We start from the raw sequence: 17,339 nt of genomic DNA, 5'->3' as shown, positions 1-17,339 counted from the left end.
TGAATTTGGCATTCAAATTTCAAAGTCTTTGAAAAGACTGACCAGCTTTCCTAAAATAGTTCTCTCCTCACATGTACCCCCTAGATGTCTTAGTTTCTTTTCATGTCCTAGTTCATGTACCTTGTCTCACAGTCTTTCTGATTCCTTAGTAGATTATAAACTCTTTGATGTTGGGATTTATCTTGTTTTTGTATCCATAAAGTGCCTTGTAAAATAATTGTTGTTCGGTAATTTTTCAGTCATGTCCAGTTCTTTATGATCCTCTTTGGGGTTTTCTTGGCAAAGACACTAGAGTGGTTTGCCATTTTCATCTCCAACTCATTTTACAGATCAGGAACCTGAGGCAAACAGGATTAAGTGACTTGCCACATAGTAAGTATTTGAAGCCATATTTGAATTCATGAAGATGAGTTTTCCTGATTCCAAATCCAATGCTCTATCCATTGCACCATCTCATAGAAATTATAAAAATATTTGTTGCAATATTTGTGCTTGAATTACAGTCACAGTTATGTTATGAAATTCTAAGATTACTAGCTTGTTTATTTAGAGATAATTATCTGATAATTGACCTTATGGAGTACTAGAAAATTGCTTAGATTAGAGGCTCCTTTTTAGTTGTTCATCCTTCATTCTCAAGAGGACCAATGACTAGGGATTCATTTTGGATATGGAGTGGACTGGATAGTCTCCAGGGTTCCTTCCAATTCTCACATTCTGTGATTCTGTGGTTCTATGAAAAAGCATTTTTGAACAAAAGAATTAAGCAGTCTTGGCCTGCCCTCATTAGAATATACTTGTTTTTTTTTAAATGTAGCCAAGAACCTGCTGAGAAACTCAGCATCGTATTTCTTAAAAGTAATAGATGACCATGTTTTTGCATAGTCATACTGTAAGTTTAATTCATCTAATTAGATCCAGCAAATATTTATTGAGCAAGTTTTATGTGCAAATCATCTTCTAAGGCCCTAGAGTGAGGCATAAAAATGAATAAGATATAATCTCTTCTCACAGAATTTATGATTTGTGGATGATTGAAGACATAGACATAAATAGCTTTAATGCAAAATGGAAATGGGAGGAAGAGAGGTACAAATAAAGAGTTGCCACATTATGAAGGAGGTTTTTATGGTGGCTTAGGGAAAGCTCCAAAGAGGTGATATGTGAGCTAGATAAACTTAAAAGGCTAAATAATAATTAATAGTAATAACTAGAATTTATATAGCACTTTAAGGTTTGTAAGATGTGTTAGATATGTAATCCCATTTAATACCCACAATAATGAGAAACTAATATTTTGTTGTTCCTTTTCTTCTTTTTTTTTTTTGCTGAGGCAATTGGGGTTAATTGACTTGCTCAGGGTCACACAGCCAAGAAGTGTTGAGTGTCTGAGACCAGATTTGAACTCAGGTCCTCCTAACTTCAGGGCTGGTGCTCTATCCACTGCACCACCAACTGCCCCTGTTCCTTTGTTTTTAAAGAGGACCAATGACAGGATGATCTCTTGATTCATGTGTGAATTGGATTTAAGTGAGGCAGACTTGTGCAAAGTCATTAGCTCACTCTCTCTTTCAGAGTCTTCCAAGTCCAGTGGCAAAGCAAAACTTAGGACAGCTGGTGATGGCTGGTGATGCAGTAGATGAATTTGGCATTTTCATTGTTTGACCTACCTAGATTCATGTAGTTAGTAAGCAGCTAAGAATAGAATTTGAAATCTGTTCTTCCTGACTCCCAGATGATTGACACTCTACTCATGATAACATCAAACTGAATAAGACTTCCATAGGTAGACATGGGAAAGAAGGGAATTCTAGCAAAATAAAGGAAATTGAGCAAAGGTGGGAAAATGAGTTGTTGGGGGAACACGTGGATGTCTTATGTAATATTTGCCACTAAAGACTAGATTTCTTTTTGGGCAAGGCTACAGCTCTTGGCATATCACTTTAAGCCAAAAAGATTTGGGATATAGGGGTTCATGTATAGACTGTGTCTAAGAAATTAGTAAAATCAATTAATCTCAGTGAAAGGAATACGTTATAAAAATTAGCCTGGCCCAGATAGATTTTTGCATTTATAAATTAATTCTTTTGAACCTGCAAAGAAAAACCAATTTCTCTATCAAGATACTATTCCTTAAATGTGTAATATATCATGATCATGATTCCCCCTTACTATTCAAAAGAAGTGTGACGGAGTATTCCTGTTATAGTTGATTTCCACTTGAAGGATGTTTGAGTGGATGGAAGAGCTCTAGCTTGTTTTTGTGCTCGAATTCTCATTGAGTCTGAACACCACCCCTATGGAAACTGACCCTTCTTGTGGGTCAGTTTGATTCAAGGTAGGTCTAGGGTCATAAGTTTTACCTTTCTATGAATTTTCCTGTTCATGGAAAAGCATATTGACCTTTGAATAGGATTCTGGTATGACTCTCTTGTCTGGGAGACTTCCAGACAGGATCAGTATTCATACCTTTGCCTGGACTTCGATTCATGCTGAAGCAAGTACAATGCCTCTCATTTCCTTAAAAGGATCAAAATCTCTGGATAAATCTCTGCCACCAAAATTAATCATGAAAAAAAAAGATTAGTGGCTGTCAAATTTTCATTATTTTTAAATTCAAAGGAAATGAAGTAATAGAAATGAAAGGTCAATGAGCAGTGGAATGGGGAAGGAGGAGGAATCAGTTTGATCTGATGAAGAAACTGGGACCTCAAGTTGCTGGCCCCTCAGTAGGGCTGTTGCTACCTTACCCAGGGTGGAAATGGGAATTTGTCCCTGCATGGAATATTTATTGTTTTACTAGTGGATACTCATAGCTCTTGGCAATTTCTCTCTTGCTCTATAAATCCAACAACTCTGCCCTATAACCACTGCTTTCCAAAATCTTGCATTGAGGGATAGTTTAAGAAAAAAGTCCCAAAACAATGCAGCTCCTAGACTATTTTTTTGGGTTCTTCATGCAGAGTTTGACATCTCTGTAGTATTCTGTGGGAGTCCACGAGCCCAGGATTACATAAGTATAGAAAACAATGGAATACTATCATCTTTGATATGATCCTAATTTTTAAATCTAGCCACTATGATATTTGAAAAATTATAGACCAAAGTCCTTAGTGATTATATACACACATACATATATAAATATATATATATTTTACATATAAATTCATATATATATTATGTATAAGTAGACAATAAAATATGTTAGAATGTGGCACTACATTTACAAATATTCTTCATGATCAGAGTTTATATTTAACAGACAAGTATTGTAGGATTGTTTCATTCTACCCTGGAGTCCTGATGATGGGGCAGCTAGGAGTTTAGTGGATAGAGTGTTGGGTCTGTAGTCAAGAAGATCATCTTTGTGAGTTCAAACACAAGCCTCACATACTAGCTGTGTGACCCTGGGTAAGCCCACTGACATAGCTTCTACATCTGTAAAATGAGCTGGAGAAAAAAAATGACAAACCTCTTCATTATCTTTGTCAAGAAAATCCCAAATGGGGTCATAAGAAGTTGGACACATTTGAAATGATTCAATAACAATATTCTGATGATGTATTTGGGTTTAAATCTTTAAGTAGTTTTCCTTTGTGATTTTTCTATTCTTTTCAGAAGATCTGACTTTGGATCCTGAGCTCCTGCTTGGGAGCTTTATGATCTTAGCTGCTTTATGTAGATTTTAGAGATGTTCATTTCTCTGGGTCTTAGATATCTTGTCTGCAAAATGAGAGAGTTGGACTAGATTACCTTTTCCTATCTTTCCAGTTTTCTTAGCCTTTATTCCACAAACTCTAAATCCAACTATCCTTGTTATAACTTGCACATGACACTGTTTCCCATCTCCATGCTTTGTTCTGATTATCCTTCATGCCTAGATTGCTCTATATCCTCACCTTTCCTTCTTAATTTCTTTCCTCCCTTCCTTCATCCCTCTCTCCCTTCCTCCCTTTTGCCCTCCCTTCCTTTCTCTCTCCCTTCCTCCCCCCTCTTTTTTCTCCCCTCCTTCTTTCCTTCAAATTTGAACTCAGGTTTTTCTGACTCCATGGCTGGTACTCTAGCTGCCCCCCTTGCTTAGTTTTCTTAAATTCAGGTCAAATCCTATTTTTAGCAAAGGAACTTTCCCAGTCAGTCTAGCTGCCTAGTGCCATCCCTTCCAGGACTGCCTTTCATTAACACTGTATCTATCTTGTATTCATGTAGTTATTTGCATATTGTCACCCTCATAAGAACATGAGCTCCTTTAGGTCAGAGAGTGTTTTTGCTTTTCTTTGTGTTTCTAGCACTTAACACAGTATTATGTACTATATTTTTTCTTCACCTTTTCTAAGTATCCTTGTGGTCTTTGGGGAAAATTTATTTTTTTCTTTGAGTCTCTATATTGGTTATAAAGTTAGATTTGTGATAGTTTTTGATATTGCTTGTTTTCTTTGATTTACTCATCTTTCTAGTTTTGATTTTTGAATTGGATCTTTGTGCAGGGGCCAGCCTGCATCCCCTGCTGCACTTTTGGGTGGGATGGTTGGCCCTGTTTGGTCTCCTCAAGGCCCCTGGGTTCTTTGGCCCACCCTTACCTCCTTATTCTCCCCCTCCCAAAGCCTCCTGCTCCAGAGGGTTGAAATTTAGAGTGTAGAATCTTCTAGGACCTCTCTAAGATCTCCAGATAGAGTGTCAGGGACCTCGGAATCCCTGGACCTGGGCTGTTAGTACTCTCCTGGGCTTTTCCTGTCTTCCTTGTTGTTCAGTCCTTTTCAGTTACATCCTACTCTTTGTAACTCCATTTGGAGTACTCATGGCCAAGACATTGGAGTGGTTTGCCATTTCTTCTCCCATACATTTTACAGACAGGAAAGTTGTCAAGTGTGTCAAGCCCAAGAGAGTATTAACAGTTTATTATAGTTGATTGAATTTCTTTATGTAATTATCTTGGTTTTTTTTCTTGGATTTTTTTTTAAGTTTTCCCTCAATCTTCCTCATTTGATTTTTAAAGTCTTTTTTGAAAGTTCTATGAATTCTTTTTGAGAAGGTAACCATTACTCTTTGGGATAGAAGAGGTATTTTTTTTTAATTTTAGTAATCTTTTCTGAAGATGAACCCTGGTCTTATCTATTCTCATTTCTATGATTGTAGCAGATTTCTGGTCTAATCATCTCTAGTCCTGGGATATGGAGAATGGTGCCTCTGGCTTCAGGTCTTCCTTCATTTCTCCCCTCTGACCTGGAACCCCAAACCAAGAACACAATCTTTCTCTAAATGCCCATATTTAGCACTGTTCCTGCCCCACTATTTCTGCTCTCACCAGGTGTAGTAATTCCCTCTCACCCAGGGCTGCTTTTTGGCAATACATTTGGTCCTGGTATTCTTTATAAATAGAGATTCTACCAATGTTCCCAGTCTCAGACCCTCAACTCTTCACACTGTCCAAGAGATGAAAGTTCCTGTGGTTCCCTGCAGAGATTACGTCTAAAGCCATCTAACTCCCAGGGTTTAGCTTTTTCAATAGAATTAACCTGGAGATGTTTATACTTCTCATGGGCCATATCTCAGTACTGGTATCTTTCTTTGAATCTTCTCCAGTTGTACCAGGAGGATTGCTGTTTTGCTCCAGCTCATTTGTTTTTAACTGTTGTTTGTTTGCCCTAAGGTGCAATTTCATCTTGTTTGGGGGGGGGGGAAGTCTGACAAGTTCAGAATGTTTTTTACCTATTCTGTCATCTTCCCAGAATCCTCCCGACCTAGCCATTTCTGCCAATATTACCACTGGTAATATTGGTACAATATTTAGACAAGGATATTTCAATTTTGATAAAATCTAACATTTAACAAGTGTAAAAACATCATAGAAATGGATTAAAAAACAATAACAACAAAGCATGTGCCATAAAATGAGAGTCAAAATACTATGCAATGTAGAAATATTAAAGAAATATTAAATATTTATGTAAAAACTGATAAATAACAAGAATGACCACTTCATCACTTTTATTGGAAATAATTTTGAAAATTCTAATGAGACAGAAGAAGCTATTAGTGGGAATAATACAGGAAATTATGAGGTCACAATATCATTTTTGCATATTACATGATAGTGTTTCTAGAAAATCCAATTTTCTCAACCAGAAAACTAATGAAAACAATAAATGAATTTATCAAGGTTGCAGGATGTAATATCAATTCACAAAATAGGTCAAATTCTTATTTGCTAACATTAAAGACCAAAAAGACATCATACAATCCCATTTTCAATAGCAACAAAATCTTTTAACTATTCAGAAATTAACCTATTTAGAAATATGTATGACCTTTTTTAAGGACAACTGTAAAATGTTAATAACTGAAATAAAATGAGACCTTAATAACATTTAATGTTCATCAATAGGTCAGATCAGTGTAGTAAAAAATTACAATATTACTCAAACTAATTTGCATAGTTAATGAAATATCAGTTGAAACCTCAAGAGATTCTAGTACTAGATTACATGATAATGAAGCCTTTGTATGAAAAACGAGCAGACAAGAAAATCAAGAGGCATCTTGAGGAAAAAGGCTGATGAAACTGATATCCCAGACTAAAAAAACATAGTCCTTTTCTTTAAGAGGAATTCAAGGAGTATCTTCTGTATGAAACATTTCTTCATATCTTCACCCCACAAAGGCTAGTGTTCTCCTCCACAAAGAATTTTGTATTTAGCTATTTTGTATGCAATTTGTATTTATTTACTTAATACTTATATAATATTACAATAATACAATACAATAAACAAAACAAATATATATTTGTTTATATACTTACTCTCTTCTCTCCTTATAATATTAGTGAGTGTGGATTATTTCATTCTTTTACTTGTATCTTAAGAGTCTACCACAGCACCTACTACCATAGTAAGTGCTTCATAAATACTTGTTAATTGACTGATTGAAAATGATTATCACATTCTACTCTCCTAGAAAAATAAAAAAGTATCTGAATAAGACAGAATAGAGACATAAGACATCCAAGTAAATATATACAAAAGCTCAATTTTCGAACTACCTATAAATAATAAAAACTGAATTAATTAACAAATTTTTTTGGAATTTTTTTCACAGTATATATGCATGAGTAATTTTTTTTATAATATTATCCCTTGTATTCATTTTTCCAAATTATCCCCCCCTCCTTCCATTCCCTCCCCCCGATGACAGGCAATCCCATACATTTTACATGTGTTACAGTAAAACCTAGATACAATATATGAAACTGAATTAATTAACACATTTTTAAGAATTTTTTTTAATATAAAACTTTAAGGGTTCTTAACATGGGACCCATGATTTAAAAAAATTGATAACTATATTTCAATAGAATTCTTTGCATTTTGTTTCACATATTTGAATATATTTTTCTATGGAGGAAATTTCTAGTTTTATCAGACCACCAAAAGGATTCATGACATAAAAGAAGCTAAGAACTACTTATTTTGATCCACCTCTGACACTGTAGGCCTGAATTTCAGTTGAATGATAGTCTTTAAAAAATATTTTTTTTGAATACAAGATTTATTTTGCATTCTTGCAAGAATGGATGCATGAAATAACTTTTTTTAAAAAAGGAAACAATTATTTGATATAAAAATGGAATATTTATTTCAATTGTAGCTAAGAGATATATTTTTAATTAAAATTGAAGGATTTGTTTGAGACAAGATAGATATTCTAGATTTAAAATTTCTGTACAATAAAATATTGTAATCAAAATAAAATATTTTGAAACTTTGGCGCTCAGAAATGTATATTATAAATATTATAGATAAAAATCTGAATTATGAAATATAAGCAGTTTCTAATTTATAGAGAACAACCAGCTCATGGTGGATGAATTACCAATGGATTTAAATGAACAGTTTTAAAAAGAGAAAAAATAAATTGTAAAAAAAATTTTTTAAAAAAGTACTCCATTCACTAAGAATAAAAAAAAACCACTGCTTTTGTTTTAGTCAATTAGTCCTATTTGATTCTTTGTGACCTCATTTGAGGTTTTCTTGGCAAAGACACTGGAGTGGTTTACCATTTTTTTCTCTAGCTCATTTTACAGATGAGGCAAACAAAAGGTTAAGTGACTTGTCAGGATCACACATTTGGTCAATGTTTGAGGTCAGATTTGAATTTATGAAATTGGCCCCAATCATTAAAAAAAAATGAAATCCGGCTGTCAGGGTTATGGAGAAACCATTTTTTCTTCTTCACATCTGGTTGATTATGGATCTAGTAGAGTATTTTTAGAAAACAGTCTAGCAGTGCATAATGAAAATTACAAAGAGTATAATCTTGTATCTCATGATTCAATAGCTCCATTGTTGAGAATGTTATAAAATAAAAATGAAAAAAAAACCTACCAACAAAAAAGCCATCACTTCTAAGAAGTTTATAACAACATTATTTTTTTTTAAAGCTAAAAGCAACCTAAAGGTTCAACAACAGGAAACAGTAACATGAATTCCAGTTCTTTAGCATAATAGAGTGCACAGTGAAATTAAGATATCTGATTACAAGGCATTAAAGAAATGGGAAATGACCTTTGTTATATAATGAAAACCTTAAAAAGCAGACTCAGAAGATCAGAGTGTATATGAATAATGGCCATATAGGCAAAAAAGTTAATTGGAATGAATGAAGCAAGAAAATAGTTTTTTTTTTTTGAGGATTTAGAGTGACCAGGTTATGACAATTTATGCATTGAAATTAATTAATATAAATGTAAATACTTTTGAATCAAGCTTAATCATTATGTTGCTTATTAATTTTATTTATAACTAATCATTATGAATTGGGGTCCTTGATGCAAACACTGAGATGATTTTATTTAAACAGTCACTGATTATCTAGGGAGATCTAAAGCAAAGATATAGGTTCACCAAAACTTTTCTCCTCTATCTCTTCTATGTAGAGTTCCAATAGATAGTAGTTTTTTTTCCCCAAATGCTCCTGTTCGTAGACTTCAGTTAAGTCCCAGAATACTAGAGCGTCTTTTCATCTTGGTACAATGGCAAGGTCTCCTGAGCTAGAAGACATGAGTTTAGCATGGCATAGTGGTGAAAGTATTGTTGGATTTGGAATCAGGAAGACCCAGATTCAAATGTTATACCCTTCACCATATTTCTCAATAATAATTTGCCTCATATAAACAATAGCAAATTGCTAGCTAAGTCAGGATTGCCAGGGATAATCTTTAACCATCGTTGATTTTTAAGGGTTAGAGAGCCCTCTTGTAGAGAAGAGTGTTGTCCCCTGACAAGAATTATTTTCTCTTGTTATGACTGATTCCTTCTCATTCTCTTCTTTGGTCATCTACCCTTTATACTTTCTTGGTCCTAATATCCTTTGATAACTCACTCTCTGGCACCTCCTTATGTTGTACTAAAGCAGAGAGGAGAAGACAAGCTTCCATGAAATGTTCCTTAGCACCACATTGCATTATGGACAATGTACTTCTTTACCAGGAAAAAAGGAACCTTTCATAGCTAGCATATGATGAAAAATCCACTGGTGAACCTTTGGGTGTTATAAAGACCTAACAAATATAAGAGAAATTCAATTTGATTCTGTAAACATATACTAGAAAACTACATGCTTAATATGAAAAAAGTATGGTCTCTGCCCTCAACTTTTTTTTAACCTACATGAATAACATACAAGTAGCCCTTGTGAAGAAACAAGATTTATTCTGCCTAATTTATATATATCGATGCTATCAATGATTGAAATATTAAAAAAAACATATTTGATTTTGTTTCAAAACAGTTTTTTAAGTCAGATAGTAAAATGCTACGGCACAGTGCACCATTCACTCAAAAGAAGGGAATCTTGTCCAGTCATGTCCAACTCTTCCTCACTCCATTTAGCATAATTTTAGCATAGATATTGGAGCGGTTTCCATTTTCTTCTCCAGCTCATTTTGCAGATGAGGAAACTGAGGCAAACAGAATTAAGTGACTTGCCCAGGACCCCACAGTTAGTGATTGTTTAAGGCCAAATTTGAACTCAGTAAGATGAATCTTTCTGATTCCAAGCATGGTAATCTCTTCACTACCTCACTTACCTGCCTCAAGGGAATCTTAGAGAATAAAATGAGTATGAGAGAAAATGATATTATATACTTTCACTGTAAATGGTATCTTTAAAAATTGATCTAGAAAAATTGAGAATGGGAAGCATGTCATTTTTCTATCTCATGGCAGATTACTTTGCCTCCCTCCTACTTTACTAAAAAGATAAGGCCATCTGTCCTGAACATCCCCATCACCTAATCCCTGTCTGTCATTATCACTGATTATCAGAATCAATGAAGGGAATCCTTTTTCCTCACTCTTTGCCTTTTTCACTCCTACTTTCATGCTACTGAATGCTTCTGGAAGTCAAGAAACCATGTCATCCCAGATGCACCACAAATTTGCATCATCTGACCTTGATTGGGTCATTTCATGCATAACAATTGATCAGTAAAGTTAGTGAAGTGTCTTATTACAATGCCAGACACTGTGCTAAGTGCTGGGGATACAAATAAAGGCAAATGACATTTCATGCTTTCAAGAAGATCCCAGTCAAAGATGCCTTCTCTGATTCCTTTCTCTCTTCTCCCCCCACAATTAACTCTATCACTTCATAGTTTTCTAAAGTCCTTTTCAGTATCTCTCCTATATGTTCCTTCTTTACCTTATATCAAGCTAATTTGAGCATTTTAAGGAGAATATAATGTCTTTGAGGGCAGGGAAATGTTATGTTTTATCTTTGTATCTCTAGTATAATGCTTTAGTTCTAAGTAAGCAAATTAGTAATAAATAATTGTCTGATATGTGAGTGAAAGTGGGGGAAAGAGATAAAAAAAAGAGATACAGGCTGGGAGGAAAGTTACGGTAATTCAGAGTTGTGATCAAAAGAAGTTATCCAGCAGAGATGAGGATAGCTAAATCCACTCTTAACAGCAGGCAGTTACACATCCAAATCCAGGTCAGGCTAATAATAATTAATAACAAACTGTGAAGTGGGTATATAGATTCCAAGCCAATAAAATACTCCTGACTAAAGAGAGCAGGTGAATTTGTCTTAGTAATGCCTGGGAAAGGAAATGAGAGAATTTAGGCAATGGAAAATTAGAAGAGAGCAATACTGGATAGTTATAGGATCATAGTAGACTCATAGAACAGAAAAGACCTTACAGATTATTTAGTCCAGTACCTTCATTTTACAGATGGGAAACTAAGAACTAGGGAGTTCAAGTGACATGTAAGTCCTTTATTCAATGTAAGTTCCTCCTCTTAGAATGTAAACTCCCAGGAGGCAGGAGTTGTCCAAATGTGAGCCCACCCAATATATAGCACAATATGTACATAGCAGTCGGGGAAGACCCACATCATTAAATGATTGTTAATTGCATAATTGAAGAAAACAGATCTAAAATTATAGACAGGAAGCTTCTGAGTAGTCTACAAGCCTTTGGCTTCTTCAATTTCCTAAATTCTAGACCATATTCTCCCTACTGTTACTTTTTTCTCTTCTCATCTGTTCACAAAGTCATCAAATAACATGGTGTGTGTTGACTTAGTTTGGAGAATTTTATGAAATTGTTCATAGAATGTTTTGACTTCTATTGTACTCAGTGCCTTCTTGGTCATGAGAGCTGCAAATAACATAGGGTATGCTGAGCTGATATTTCTAATTGCCTTTGTGTGTTCAATTATATCAACTCCACCAGTTTGAATTCTCAAAGGGCAATCTGTGAGTCATTCTTCTGTTTACCTCAAACTTCTTTCTGACTTTTGGTCTCAATCATGGCAAGGATGTCAATATAGTTCTATGCCAGTACTTTAAGTAATATATTGCTATCTCATCAGTCAAAATGGTAGCCAACATCATTGCTGGCACAGTATATAAGTTCCTTTGCAATACAGGCTGGAAGATCAGTGGTCATTCATTAATCTGATCCCACTGTTAATCAACATGGGAGCTTTGACTATCTGGGTTTCTGATCCGTCCAGTTTGTCCCTTAGGCAGCCATTCCCCTTTTCCCTTCCTTCTTTCCTACAGGTTTAATATACTGGTGATGAATTTAATGCAAACACTTGATAGGTAATCCAACTTGCTTCAGCCTCTCCTGGCAGAGGGTACTATTGGCCTGAACAACCACACCTAGTGATTTAGCTTTAATTATAATAGTCACAAGCATTTTAAACACTGCTGTCCCAAGGGTAACTGCATTACTTAGAAACTAACAGATACTCTTGCCTCAACTTTCACAAGAAAATAGAAACATGTCCAAACCTGCCTTGTTAGGGCAGAAGGGAGACATGAACTCCTTCATCTCTTTATTAAATGATTTTTTCTGGTTTTTTTCAAGTTATGAGTCCAAATGGAAGAAGGATGGGTTAGAACTCCTTTACTTGTTCTGGATCCCATTTTGAACGTGACTCAAACACCAAATGAAAAAAACAAATGTCATTGATTCTTTTCTTAAAAGAAGCACTTCATACTGTGCCATGAAACCCAAATTTTACTGGTGAGTGGCTAAGTTATCTTATCCTCCACCAGAACTAGGTGCAGGGACAAGTCTTTATAAAGTTCTCAGCTACCTAGGGAATAATGAATAAAGGAATACATTTTTAGATATTGCTGTTTAATCCTTGCAAATACACATTTTTGATAATAGTATTTTTTCCCCAAAACATGCAAAGATAGTTTTCCTCGTACACCTTTGCAAAACCTTGTGTTACAAAATTTTCTCCCTCTTATCTCCCAGGCTTTGCAAGACAGCAAGTAATCCGATATAGGTTAAACAGATGCAATTTTTCTGAACATATATCCATGTCCTCCTTGTAATGCAAATATTTTTAATGACAGAAACTCATGCTCTTGGGTGTACAAGATGTGTATTTTGCTATTATTGTATTGAAATGAAGGTTTAATGTCTTCCTGGGACAGTAGCACACAAAGAAAATTTTCATAAAGGACTTGGAGGTTGCCTCCCACTCTAGATTAATCAACAAACTTTGTATCTTCTCTGTTCTGTTACCTTTCTTCTAATTCTTGGTAGAATAACAATAACTAACTCCTTCCTTCCCCTCTCCACTCCACCCCACTGCCTGAAGGTCAGATATGTCACATTTTACCTTTTCTCCAGAATTCTCTAGTGTGTTAAAAGGATTGGAGTGAGTCTGGTTGCTGCCATTGGCTCAACTCCCTACCAATAGTATTTCTCCAATTTAAGAGTCCAAGATTTCCAGTTCCGCATTACTATTTAACACTCAGTCCAACTTCTGTGAAGGAATATTTACTCCAAAAATATAGCAGAAACAAATAGCTATTTTTCTCTTTCCTCCCAGTACCTGGGGCACAGGCATAATTTTCACTGTATACCACCTCAGAATAGGGACAGCAGGGGGATTAGGTTCACAATTTCTTTATTAATTAATTTAAAAAAAAACATTTTATTTATTTATTTAATTGAAGCTTTTTATTTTCAAAACATATGCATGGATAATATTCCAATATTAACCCTTGCAAAACCTTGTGTTTTAATTTACCCCCCTTCCTTTTTCACTTCCCCTAGATGGCAAGCAATCCACTATATGTTAAACATAGTAAAAAGATATATTACGTCTAATATAGATATACATATTTATATGATCATCTTGCTGCACAAGAAAAATCAAATCAAAAAGGAAAAAAAATGAGAAAGAAAATAAAATGTGAGCAAACAACAAAAAGAGTGAAAATGCCATGTTGTGATTCACACTCAGTCCCCACAGTCCTCTCTCTGGGTGTGGATGGCTCTCTTCATCACAAGATCATCAGAACTGGTCTGAGAAATCAGTTCCTAAACAGCACAGTCCTACACCTGCCCATTCCAAAGTTCCCTGAACTTTTTATTCCTGGCACACTGCTTTTACAGGTTTCTCTGCAGAATTGGAAGCAATATTTTGCTTGGAATCTTGGCTCCAAATTCACTCATATTGAGTTGAGCTCACTGGTTTTAGACTCTGTTCCTAGAACTGAAGAGGATAAAACAAATCTAAACCATGAAACAATTTTTGTGGCTTCAGTGTCCCCAAAGGGGAAGGGAAATGTGACTCTTCTCTCTCCCAGCTTAGTACTGGATGACTATGCTGTGAGCAGATAGGACTTTTACTCTGGGTGCTATCAGACATTGGAGGAATGACTCTCCCTGTCTGGTAGTTTTAAAGAACACAATCAGCTATATAGCCAATGGAAAGAGGATCTTTTTTATCCATATGGCAGGAAAATGCCAGGTAACTTAGTCCAGAAGCAGGTCCTGACACCTTCCATATTTCTCCATCTTATTTGAGATGGGCTCCTGTCAAAGCCCTATTACACTAATAATCCCTATGATTTATAGCCAGAAGTGACACTACATAACAAGTCCAAATTTCCCTCATTTTTTTTTTTTTACAGACAAGGAAACTGAGGTTCCTAGTATATTAACATTTATCCATCTTATTTGAGATGGGCTCATGTCAAAGCCCTATTACACTAATAATTCTTAGCCAGAAGTCAGAAATGGCACTATAGATCAAGTCCAAATTTCCCTCATTTCTTTTTTTACAGATAAGGAAACTGAGTTCCTAAGGGAATGTGGGATATTAAGGGATTTGTTCAAAGTCCCACAGAAAAGCTAACAAGTGACAACCATTTGGTGTAAATAGGTGAGGCTACACCTCAGGAACTGAAAGCTTAGAGGTCATTTACAGGGAGACTGTAAATAGTGACCCAAAGGGCAGACTCACATGAGTTCGAGGCAGTGGAAGAGATGGAATTCATTTTGGAGAAGGAGCAGGAAGGGCATCTCTGGCAGTATGTGAGAGTAGAATTGTTTTGCTATAATACAAATATTAATATAGAGGGCAGCTAGGTGGCGCAGTGGAGAGAGCACCAGCCTTGAATTCAGGAGGACCTGAGTTCAAATCTGGTCTTAGACACTTAACACTTCCTAGATGTGTGACCCTGGGCAAGTCACTTAACCCAGCCTCAAAAACAAAAACAAAAAACAAAACAAAAAAAAAAACATAAAAAAACACACAAATATTAATATAATACAAATACAAAATACTGTCTTGGTACCCCCTGGAAAATGAAATCTTTCTATTTATTTGAGCCTGAAATCTCTATGTATTGTCTCCCTCCTATTAAAGCCCGAGACTTCTGTGAGCAGGGCTGCCTTACTTTTCTATTTGTCCAGCATTGAGCACAATGTTTTCTTTACATTACTGAAAGGGCTTAATAGATATTTGCTTTCTGGTTGTACTGCAACCATTATAGAAAGCAATTAATATTAAGCAAGAGAAGAAATAAACAAAAACAAAGAGAAACTGCTGGCCTCAAGGAGAGTAGAGAGATCAGATCTTAAAAAAATTAATCAAACCAACTTCAAAGCCTCTTTATATGATTATGTGACTTCTTTGTTGCTATTAACATAAGAGGTAGCCCTTTCAGTAGTAAAAAGTTTATGCTCGAGTTTTCCAACTTTGCTAAAGGAAAAAATAATGACACCATTATCACAACAATCCAGATACCAAAAAGGTTATTGTTTTGTGTGTTTGTGCTGTTGTTTTTTGAGGCTATCAGGGTTAAGTGATTTGCCCAGTGTCATGTAGCTAGTAAGTATCAAATATCTGAGGTTGAATTTGAACTCAGGTTCTCCTGACTCCAGGGCTGGTACTCCATCCACTGCACCACCTAGGTGCTCCTCAAGAAGGTTGTTGTCTGGGTGGCAATTTGGGATTTTTAAAATGGTTTTTCACCTTTCTCCATTATCTTGTACTGTGTAGATGCCTTGGGTCACTCCTCAGTCAGCACAGCAGACAGCCTAACAGAAGAAAGAGCTGCAAATAGCCAGGGGGAGTCCTGCCCACACAGTTGTGGTTCAGCTTTCCCTCCCTGGCTCAGCTTTGCAGTTGGGGTAGGTGTGAGACAAGATTAGAGATGTGGGTGGCACAGTACCATGACCCATACAATTTTTTTTGGCCTCTTTCTTTATTCAGAGAAGAGTAGCCCCAGACTCTGGGATCTTGCTGCTTCTAAGCATATTTCTTCTTCTGTTTGAAAACTTCCTCCAGAGTGTGAAACCCAGAAAAGATGGCTGCAGCTGGATATGCACACTGTCTATCCCATCGCCCAGTTTCTACTCTTCTATCTTGGCTTCTGTACAGGTGAGAAACCCTAGTCCTCCTGACCCTGTGGTAGTCCAGCAGAGTTTGGCTTTCTGTTACAGGGGATTGGAGTAATTGTGGACCCCCTTTCTTGTCTTGCAGAAAGAACAAGTCCTGTTACCCTCGCTACTACAGGGCAGCAATCTGCAGGGAGCTGAAGGTCCCCCTGGCTATTGAGGAAGTCCCCACTCGTCCCATCCAACCTGATGAGGTAGGGGATCTCCAGAACCAAAAAGTCATGCTTAGGAAGACCCATGGCCTTTTTCCTTCTCTAGTCCATTGGGTGCTTATGGTTTAAGTCTTATGAGCTCCTTAAGGGAAAGTACTTTCTTTTTGTATTTATATTATCAGCTCTGAAAATAGTTATTTCTCTCCTTCCTTCCTTCCTTTCTTCCTTCCTTCCTTCCTTCCTTCCTTTCTTCCTTCCTTCCTTCCTTCCTTCCTTCCTTCCTTCCTTCCTTCCTTCCTTCCTTCCTTCCTTCCTTCCTTCCTTCCTTCCTTCCTTCCTTCCTTCCTTCCTTCCCTCTCTCTTCCCTCTCTCCTTCCCTCTCTCCTTCCCTCCTTTTTCCTTCCCTCCTTTCTTCTATCCTTCCTTGTTTTTCTTTGATTCATCCTAGGCTAGAGAATTATTGGAACCCCCTGCTGATACTTCTCTTCATGCTGGATTTGCCGTTTAAGTGAATTCACTGAAATACTTAACTATCACCTCATTCTCTGCACCAAAAAGAAAAAAATATATAACAAAGAAGTAGGAGAAAAAGAAGGAAGAGGAAGAGGAGGACAGAGATAGAAAGGGATAAACAGAGAGAGCCAGAGCCAGAGACACACACAGAGACTGAGGCAGATAGAGAAATGGAGCAGCTATCTAAAACATAATAGCTGTTCCTTTAGAAAGAAAATAGGGTTTTTTAAAATGGGAAGAATAACACCTCAAGTATCTACCTTTTATCATTGCTGTGCAGCTCAAACATATGCAATTTTAAATTTCCAGCCTCTATATACATGTCACTTGTTATCATCATCATTTAATTCAGTTCTGGATATAGTTGTTCTTTCTTTTCCCTCCAATTTGCCATATCTCTTATTTTGAAGCTTTGTAAAATGTAAAGTGCTGTACAAATATAGGTTAACTATGCT

The 17,339-nt window shown here is 36.0% G+C and overlaps 1 protein-coding gene across 2 annotated transcripts in view; it reads left to right on the top strand.

Annotated features, from left to right (window-relative positions):
* Nucleotides 1-17,339, top strand: part of LOC141565426 (quinone oxidoreductase-like protein 2) — a 44,792-nt gene that overhangs the window by 9,426 nt on the left and 18,027 nt on the right. Inside the window, exons 2-3 of one of the 2 annotated variants that reach the window (XM_074308453.1) lie at nucleotides 16,110-16,202; nucleotides 16,305-16,413. In XM_074308453.1, coding sequence (XP_074164554.1) covers nucleotides 16,129-16,202; nucleotides 16,305-16,413 — 183 coding nt within the window. In that variant the 5' untranslated portion in view covers nucleotides 16,110-16,128. Of the gene's footprint in view, nucleotides 1-15,948; nucleotides 16,203-16,304; nucleotides 16,414-17,339 lie in introns of those variants that run through there. The other variant, XM_074308452.1, reaches the window with a different exon arrangement.

The sequence above is a fragment of the Sminthopsis crassicaudata genome, chromosome 4, assembly GCF_048593235.1.
Source record: "Sminthopsis crassicaudata isolate SCR6 chromosome 4, ASM4859323v1, whole genome shotgun sequence".
Classification (NCBI taxonomy): Eukaryota; Metazoa; Chordata; class Mammalia; order Dasyuromorphia; family Dasyuridae; genus Sminthopsis; species Sminthopsis crassicaudata.
The sequence above is the reverse complement of the archived record's forward strand: the minus strand, read 5'-3'. Positions and strand labels throughout refer to the sequence as shown.